This window comes from Cornus florida, unplaced genomic scaffold (assembly GCF_030987335.1).
Source record: "Cornus florida cultivar Cherokee Brave unplaced genomic scaffold, ASM3098733v1 CherokeeBrave_3.0.0_Hap2_Chr10, whole genome shotgun sequence".
In the NCBI taxonomy this organism is placed as follows: domain Eukaryota; kingdom Viridiplantae; phylum Streptophyta; class Magnoliopsida; order Cornales; family Cornaceae; genus Cornus; species Cornus florida.
In genome coordinates, this window is record NW_026775580.1 from 111,335,208 (window position 1) to 111,345,604 (window position 10,397).

The following is a 10,397-nucleotide window of genomic DNA, read 5'->3' on the forward strand; positions in this document are numbered from 1 at the left end:
CCTAAAATTTGAAATTGACACGTCAATTTTTTTTAAGAGTAAAGTCAATATTTTTCAAAAGCAAGTCAAGGTCTTGAAATTTTCAAATTTTAGTTATTATATATATATTTTTTCATTCTTTAAAAATTTTAAAATTTTTAATATTATTTTTTTCTTCTTTAGAGTTGAGACTTACACACATTGCCTCCACTGAGATTCGAACACCTAATCTCCATTTATACCGCTAGGCAGTAATTTTTTTCTTTTAAATTTTCCCTAACGATTATATCATACAAAATTTTTTTTTTAAACAATACAATATTTATTATGAATTACAAAAATTAAAATAATACAATACGATATGAATTTAAAATATATATATAAAAAAAAGTATGCTTTTGTATCAATATAGAATCATATCTAAAATGACTATGATGTCAAAAGTGTGATTGAAAAAAAAAAAAAAAAAATCACCTTTCTTCATTTTTAAAACTTTTTAAGGCACTGTTTATATCAGGCATACTACAGTTAAGTTAGGAAAAAAAAAAAAAAAATGCTGGTTTCTGCAATTTTTTCCAACTCAAACGCGCCTTTAAAATTAAGTTTGGACTACAATATTTTGGGCCACTAAAGTTAAAAAAATTAAAGCAGGCCACAATAGCCAACGGGGTTCCCTTTTTTGGCAACCCAAAATCTCAGGCCCATTTTTTTGGAGACTCCATTGGACTACTGGCAAGTCTGGCATCGCCAATTTGGGCCCAAACTCTCTAAAATCACTACCATTGGACTTGGTCTAATAGAGATATTATCTTTTAATTTTTTGTCAAAAATACCTCCAAAATTATATGGACGTGTATATATATATATATATATATATATATATCTTTTATAACTCACACACCTACTTTACTTTTTAATAAATCAAACTCTCACCACCTATTTTAAAAGTTTGAGAAATTATCACTAGGACACAAGGCCCTTGGTAATGGATGTATCCAATTGTCGTGTTCATTTAGTTAAATTTTATATATATATATATATATATTGAATAATAATATTTAAACTTATACTTTTCATTACCTGCAATCATATTTATAATGCAACTACATGTTATTTCTTTAACATATCTCTAGCATAGTTAAATGCTGTAATATCATTTTCTTTTTCTTTTTCATTTTTTTTTCTATTCAAAAAAAAAAAAAAAAAAAAACTATTTTGTGTTATTCAATTATTTTTGTAAGCAAAATTCATTTTTTGCCATCTAATTGTTTAATCAAATGTCTACTTCATATACCTATATATACACACACTAGGGGGGCACACGAATTAATTTGAGAGTTTTTTGGGAATCAAACAAATGCTAACGATTCCAGAAAATTTAGAACCAAATCGAACCATTTGACCAAATAAACCAAACCAAACCATGAGAAACCGGTTTGGTTCGATTCGATTCCAATGTACTTTTTTTTTTTCCCTGTTATTCCTTTTCTTTTTCTTTTTTCTCTGCAAAAGTATTCATATTTCAAAATGTAAATGCACAACAATAAACAAAAACATTGAGAACTTTTAATTCATACTTCTCTATCACTTTTGGAACCGAAATGAATAAATTCAGAATTGCTAATAACCTAATATATTCAAAATTACTGATTCAACAACAAACATTCGGCCACAATTCAGAAAATCAACAAAATTCAACCATTGTAAATCAATAAAAAATAATAATCATTTAATAAATTGATAAAACCTTAAAGAATTAAAAGTGGACTATAGGATTGATAGTTAAAACTTTTAAGTGATTTGGATTATAAGATTATATTATAATATATATATATATATATATATATATATATATAATTTAACATGTATATAAATAACTAAACGGTTCGGTTCGGTCATAAAAGACCTTAAATCATGACCAACTCGTATTTTTACGGTTTCACAATTTTGGAACTGTAACCAAACCAAATCGTTAGCAAACCAAATCAAATCGTTAGCAAACCAAACCAAACGGTCCGGTCTGGTTTGAATATTCAATTTGGCTGAATTTTTGTCCTCCCCTAATATACGTATTGTATAAATAAAAATATGTACTCCCTTCGTCTTAAATTAAATGTTCTTTTTTTTGAATCTAATTTTTTAAGAGGATAAGTTTTAATATTTTTTTAATTATTTTGATAATGGATTAATTACGAAAGGTTAAATTGGTATTATTATAAAAATTATACTACTTTTCAAATGAACTTAAACCCAATTTGAACAAAAGCCACTAATTACGATATATAAACCCATATATACATTTATAAATCAAAATATGTATATAAAAATGCATATATATATATATATATATTTATTTATTTATTTATTAGGCAAATTGTATAAAATCTCTTTAACGGTTGGTGAAGGTATTTTTAGTAAAAATTTAAAAAATAATCCATCAATTAGTCGAGGGGATTATTTGACGAAAAATAAATAAATAAAATTTACTATAAAAGCGCTTACAATTTACCTAAAAAATAAAATATATTCCCCCTCACAGCCCAAAATATTATGATAAAAAATTCACGCGCGAGAACGAAAAGTTGAAAACTAATGGCAAAAGTTTATCCTTTTTCCCTTGAGAAATAAAAACTAGAAATAGGTCTTATCTTTTTTTTTTTTTGTTTTTGGTCGTCACCGAAATAGGTCTTATCTTAAGTGGTGGTTGTTAGACTATATTTATTACTGAAATAAAAATACCCGTACAATACCGATCATTTATAAATACCAATCCAAGATCCATCACTTATTATATCATCTATACATAGACACATATATTTAGAGAGAGAAAAAAAAAAAGAGAGGAGAGAGAATGAAGAACACAGGAAAGGGTTGGAAACCCAGTAAGAAGGCTGTACAGGGCGTGCGCAACGATAAGAAATCAGCGAGTGGGATGAACGGATCGCCGAAGAAGGGAGGTCATGGTGGCAAGTTTACATGGTCGGGTGATGGCTACTCTCATCCTGAGCTTGGATTCCAGAAAGAAGCTCTTGATGCTAAGGATCCCAACTTTGAAGATCCCCAAGACACTATTGACCCTTGATCGACCATCTAAGACTTTCCTTTGACTGATCTTGTATATATTTCTGATGTAGGGTGGGTGATGATCTGGATCTGGTCTCTATCTTAATAAATTGCATCTTTTAATTTTATTATTTTCTTACTGAATGTAGATCTGGGTGTGGTTAGATCATTTGATCTATTCCATCCAATATTGTAGTACAAATGAATGGATTCTAAGTAGTAGTAACTTTTCCTCTTCAATTTTTTTTTTTTTTTTATGTAATTTTCTTTATTTATTTTGTAAATTTTATGCTATGTTTGGGTTAAATGGATAAGTAAGAAAGAAAAAGAAAGAGGGCCGGCACTAGTGAGGAGGAAACAAACGAAGTAAGAAAGTGGTCTGTTGGTTTTCTGAGAAAACGTTGGAAAATGCAAAGAAATCGGATAATGCAAGGCGGCCATTTAACGTACAAATTTAATGTATCTGCTCTGTTTTTTTTTTTCTTTTTTTCTTTTTGGAAAAAATTATTGAAGATAAATGAAAGAAAATCAATTACATAAGATTCAAAACTTTTGCATATTATGTATATATCACCTTTTCATTTACTCGTATTACTTTTTATTTTTATGAGAATCTTGAAATAAGGAACTAGAAATCCCTCAGAACCGATGGCCCTCTCTCACACATCTTTATTTAAATTATAATTTCCTGTATTTAATGTACGTGTTATGTTTTGCATTGGGCGAAATCATTTTTGGATAAGTAGTTTTGTATGCATTTTAATTAATTCCCAGTTTGATTCTTTTATATGCTTAGTTGAAAAAGAATTGTTCTCACAGAATGGATATGTTTCAACTATATATATCATGTCTTTTCTTCAAACAATTTTACTAAGCAGACGGATCTCTGTTTTCATCTACCAAAGTAAATATAGTACAAGAATTGTTTATTTTCTTAATATTTTGAAACCTTTAGAAGAAGTATATGATTTAGTGGATTTTAAAGTTTTTTATTTATTTGAGCATAATATAACCAAATAATTAAGGAAGTAATGAGTATATTAAATACCGGATATGGTATATGATTTTCTTTAAAAAGTTAAATCAGTAACTTTTCATTTGATTGAAATGACTGTCTATCTCAGTCAGGTACAAGAGTGAATCTAAGAATTGTCAAATGGAATGGAGATTAATATTGAACATAAATTTAATTACATAATTTCATAAGTAATTTTTTTTTGAATGAATTAAAAAGGAGACTAATACTATTATTAAAATTTTAAAAAAATTAGGCTAAACATATTATACTAATTTTTTTTTTTTTTTTATTTTTTTATTGGTGCCCCGCGGCGCGGGGGGGGGGGGGGGGGGGGGGCCAGAATGAGATAGTCACGCATAGGGCCAACGTGTGTGGGACCAACCAGCCAATAATAATGTTGTGTTATTTGTCCTTTTCTTTTAGCTCTTTTATAGGAAGATTTTATTTTATTTTATTTATTTAATTTTTTTTTTAAGAAGGTAAATGTATCATATTGAAATTAAACGAGATTACAAAACAAGGCCAAAGCGCGAACAAAAAACACGGCCCACACTCAGCCCACGGAATCAGTTTCAAGGCAATTCTTCATGTCAGAATTCTCTTAAGAGGTGTTGATTCCTCTGTTATGATCCCAGGTGGATCTGATGTTACTAATTCACCTGATATCTATGTTAATGTTTCTAAAGTAGACAAGGCCGTAAAAAAGAACTCAAGAAAAAAGGCAAAAAAGAAAGGAAAACATAACAAAAAGCGTTCAAATAGTGTGTTTCTTACAACAAAGTTGCTGGTTCTTGAATCTGTGCCAACATCATCTAATATGATTTGATTCAGGTTCGACCAGTCTTCACTGATTTTCGAACGCCATGCCATTTCTCTTCCTACAAATTCATTGCACATTTGAAATTTCTCTCTCAAATTTGTACTTATATATGAAAAGAAAACACAATCATTATTGATAATCACGGGATGATAATTTTGACCACACTGTAAAGCATTGTGTATTCTAGTCAAATATATAACTCAGCCTCAAAATATTTCTGACAAACACAAATACTTTATCAATCCTTTCGTCTCACATATATTGTGTAATTATGAGAAACAATCCGATTAGTTTTAGCCCATTTGATATGAATTATGCGAAATAGTCGGACTGTGAAGTTTTTAAACCCTGCTTATTCTTGGGTCTACAAAATACAAATAGACGATCTAATTGAGACCAAAATAGAATACAAAAGCTAATGATAAGATACTAATTAGAATACAAAAATATATGATTATATATTTTTTACGAATATACACACCCATACACAAACAATGAGAGAGGACTCACGGGTAAACACCACCACCAAAACGCCACAAAAAGGCACCAATCTTAGAAACAAACGTTTTCTACATTGATGTCAGTGGAAGCACCCGTGACCTTTCTCTCCATGTCATTGTTCTCCAACTCTGACATCAATTTCCAACTAAAGGACTCACATATATATATATATATATATATATAAATGATCACATAAACCACTTCCAAAGTCTCAACTAACATTAATTCCTTTCCTCTCTCACTCTAATTCTTATATTCTCACTCTCTAATAAAGATGTCTAATTTTGGACACATTTCCCATAGTATTATCATTCTTATTCTCTTTGTAAATGCAAGCCGCACGCTATGCCACACCAAGGGTATCAGACCAAAGGGCTCTTTGGGGAAGCACCTGACAACAACAAATATGACACAAGCCCAATTCTCGGAACAACAATTCATGAAGTGGGTCATTTTTGTTGGTAGCCTCAAGCACACCCTCTTCTCCAATGCGAAGAACAAAATCTTCCCTTCTTACACACTTACCGTCGATAGAAATCCGGTGTACGGAGACTTTACTTCCATTCAAAAAGCTATTGATTCTCTCCCATTCATAAATCTTGTCAGAGTAGTGATCAAAATTCATTCAGGAGTTTACACGTAAGTACTTCAATATATTAATTGTTGTTGTTTATAGTCATGGACTTTGAGGCTTTTGTCAATATTCAGGCTTTTGTGGTTTCTCATCATAATGCTGTGGGAAGTGGTCTTTTGACTAAGAAGTATCAAGTGGTTCATAAGAAATCTTTTTATTTTTTTTATTTTTTCTCATACATATATTTATCACTTTCTGAACTGTTAGAGTTAAATTTGAATTTACAGGGAAAAGGTAGATATACCTAAATTGAAATCATTCATAACCATACAAGGAGCAGGAGCAGAAAAGACCATTGTTCAGTGGGGAGATACAGCCCAAACAATTGGAGCTAAAGGGAAGCCTATTGGTACCTTTGCTTCTGCAACATTTGCTGTCAATGCCCCATATTTCATTGCCAAAAACATTACATTTAAGGTATTATATCAACCTCTCTCTCTCTCTCTATATATATATATACACACACGCACGCACACAATTGTGCAAGTAAATTAACATGATTAATTGCAGAACACAACACCAGTTCCACCACCAGGAGCTAGTGGAAAGCAAGCAGTGGCATTTAGAATATCAGGAGATACAGCAGCTTTTTTAGGGTGTAGGTTCATGGGTGCACAGGACACACTCTATGACCATATGGGTAGGCATTATTACAAGGACTGCTACATTGAAGGCTCTGTGGATTTCATCTTTGGCAATGGTCTGTCTCTGTTTGAGGTCAGTTGGAATTTTCTGTACCCAAACTAGCCTAAAGTAACGCTTCTTTGAATAGTTAGTTTTACCAACTGCTACAACACTTGTTCTACAAGGACACAACTTTGGCAATAGGGATACCCCCAAACTACTTTTTGCCAAATTCACAAACCGTAGTACATGTCCTCTGCTTTTCTCTATTTTGTTAGGTGTATCCCCTTCCTTCTTACCCTAAATCATTATAGACTACTGTAACTAGATAATGTTTATTTACTAAATGAAACTTATTGAATGGTAAAAGATTGATACCAGCCTACGAAGGGGATTAAAATCATCTGCAGTTTCATTTGATCGATGGGTGAAGTTCATCACTGTAAATGATGAATTTTTGTTACTATAATAATATAAAATTCACTAGTTTGAAAATGTGATGATCCAGTAAGGGGGTGGGGTTAAAGAGGCGTAGGATTTGACAGTTAAACCACTAGGACTCTTTTGTTGGCATGTGGGCGTGTGAGAAGTTGTAGAACACAGTTTTGTAGTGAAGTACAATTGAAACCAGTATTGAAAAGCTGAAAAAATTACTACTAGTCTAGTGTCGTGACTTGAGAAAAAAAAGATGCGTGACAGACAAACTTTGTGATTGTTGTTATTCTGTTAAGGATTGTGATGTGATGAGAGAGATATATAAAAATACTAGTAGTATATTATATATGTGGTAATTGGGAATGCAGGGATGTCATGTGCATGCAATAGCACAGTTAACAGGGGCACTTACAGCACAAGGAAGGAGCAGCCTATTGGAAGACACGGGATTCTCATTTGTGAATTGTAAGGTCACGGGGTCAGGTGCTCTGTACCTAGGGAGGGCATGGGGTCCCTTCTCTAGGGTAGTCTTTGCCTATACATATATGGACAACATTATCATTCCCAAAGGCTGGTACAACTGGGGTGATCCTACTCGAGAAATGTATGTAAGCTCTCTCCCTCCCCCCCCCCCCCCCCAATTAGCTAGAATATTTTTTCCTATCCATTTTCACATGCTGTGATTAATATATATTACGTCTATTAGGTTTGTAAACAATTGTGTGTATTTGTAGTTTGCAAGTCATTCAAGAGTTCAAAGTGATTAGTGTGTGAGTTGATTATTCGTTTTAAAAATAAAAATATAAAAATCTGTAAACAATGGTATAGAATATTTGTTATTCTCTTTTTATCGTGATCGAGCACTAGCTTGTAAACAAAAATACATTTGGGGACTGCATAGGTGGATGTAACATGTAAACAACGGATGATGTAATCATCCAAATATAATTGGTTTTCTTAACATGCCAAATTATAACAATATATTCACAATGCGCATTGGACGGTGCCACCCCCTATCGAACGCATAACTTCTTTACATGGGCTACAGCCTACACTATCTGTCAATGTCATGTTCTCTTTTTCTTCCCGAGCAGTGAGTACTAGCGGCAAATTCTCCATTCTATTTTGTTATAACTCTATTTAATTGAATCACGCAACTATATATATATATATACACACTCCCACCAATAGCAACCTTCAATCATTCATTTCTCTCTCTCTCTCTCTCTAGATATATATATATATAGGTGGAGGACATTTTTGGTAACAAGTGGTGGTTAGGAACTTAACCTCTAGACAAGGAGAAAAGACATATATATAGATGAGATATTACCTACGATACATTGGCTGCACATACAAATTTAAATTAGGTCACAGTAGCATCTGTATTATATATATATAAGAGGTAGTATTGATAGTGTGTGTGGTTGGGGTGCAGGACTGTGTTTTATGGGCAATACAAGTGCACGGGACCAGGTGCAAGCTTTGCAGGAAGAGTATCATGGTCAAGAGAACTCACGGATGAGGAAGCCAAGCCTTTTATTTCACTTAGCTTCGTCGATGGCTCTGAATGGATCAAATTTTAATAATGTCCACAATTGTTTCTCTCTTTTTTTCTTTTTCTTTTTTAAGAAGCCCATCTTAATTAAATGATAATATTGATCAATATGTAGTAGTCCTTAGAGTAATTAAATAGGATTTGATTCGATCTTCATCATTCATCGATACCACATATCTTTGGATGAAGGAAAGAATTACAAGAAATTATGATATAATAATAATGTGTTATGTTTAATTTCTTTGATATCTCGAGTATAATGAAACATGGCCAAAGCCCAAGTACCTTCATCTACTTGATTTCTTTCTTTGAAGGAGTAAAAAACACAGAGAGAGATATAATTTGAATTGAGGGAAGAGTTGAACTGAATTCTTTATCAGAATACTCTTGATTCATCCCAATTAAAAGTATTCTGTGAAGGAATTCTCTACTACTCCTCCGCTTTAAAAGTATTTTCCAATTAAATTTGATATATGCAATAATCAATACAAACAATTTGTTTGTGGGTGGGGTGGTTCTCGTTTTTTGTTGGCACTCTAAAGTTCTTTACTCAGGCTAGCCCACACCAAAGAAAATATTTCTAACATTCATAAAAAAAATCATCTGAAAGAATCTTGGCCCAAGATTTGAAATTTGCCTCCAACTATACTAAGCTAAAAGCCCAAAGATTGAAGCTTTGAAATCCTTTGGGCCCATTACCTTCTCAATAGAGAGACCAGGACAAGGAACGACTTGCCAAGTAAGGAAACTGAATTTTTACTTCTGTAACCCGTAGATTAGCATCACTGGGCGGCCCAGTCTGGGCCTGATTGATTGATTGGACTTTCTAGACCGAACAAAGTAAGTTGGGCTCCTGATATGTTTATGCATCGTAGTAGGCCTGGTCCAAGCCCCCACTGCTGACTATTTCTCTCCTTAATTAAAAAGATATCACACCCTGGTGCCAAGGATGAGAAGGAGATCGAATTCAAAAAGACTTGAAGTCATGTTTATGTCTTAAAGATGACATACATCTATTGAGACTTTGTTTGCATGTGAAATGACCATTTTGCCTTTGGGGGCATATTTGGTCAATTTACACCCACATTTGGGGAGACAATTACTAGCCCTACCTTACTTGCACAAGCGTTGACTGACTGTAGAGGTCAAGTGTATGAGTGAAGGTTTCGGTATGACTCTCAAAAGCTCATGCTCTGCTTAAGGACATGTCGTTATTTCATTGGTTATCTCACAAACCTTTTCACCTTAATTTCCCTAGTTTCTTTTTTCAAGATTCATTGTAAGCAGGTCAAATTCGTCTCTAACACGCTTAATAATCCTCACCTAAACATGCTATCATTTGTTTCAACCAGGATCTGTCTTCTAATTCTTCTTCTTTTTTTTTTTAAGCTTAATACAATAAATTTAAATTGTGAATCCAAACAATTTTAAATCGACAATACAACAATTCCATAATTAAATGTGTTAAATTCTTGATTCAATGAATTATAATGTAATAATGCGATATAATATGTTGCATAAATATTGTATCTTCCATAAAATGTGTTGCATAATTTTTAAAAATTGTTACATGATAAGTGTTGCATTTTGTGATATAACTGCGTCGAATGATGTGTGCACAGAATACCTAAACGAGAGGGGATCTGGGTTGCATTTGTTTGGCCTGTGGCATGCTAATGTAAAAATATCCACTTGTACATCTTGGAGCCACCCTCAAAGGCCCAAAAAGGAGAAGCAGCCTCAAATACATACTATCATTTCGTCA

The 10,397-nt window shown here is 32.5% G+C and overlaps 1 protein-coding gene across 1 annotated transcript; it reads left to right on the plus strand.

Annotated features, from left to right (window-relative positions):
- Positions 1-5,602: 5,602 nt before the first annotated feature.
- LOC132277154 (probable pectinesterase 53) lies at positions 5,603-8,892 on the plus strand. The gene is made up of 5 exons (XM_059778905.1): positions 5,603-6,020; positions 6,243-6,432; positions 6,526-6,732; positions 7,443-7,678; positions 8,513-8,892. Exons 1-5 carry the CDS (start codon positions 5,656-5,658, stop codon positions 8,658-8,660), a joined length of 1,146 nt encoding a protein of 381 aa, XP_059634888.1. The 5' UTR covers positions 5,603-5,655; the 3' UTR covers positions 8,661-8,892.
- The last annotated feature ends 1,505 nt before the right edge of the window (positions 8,893-10,397 follow it).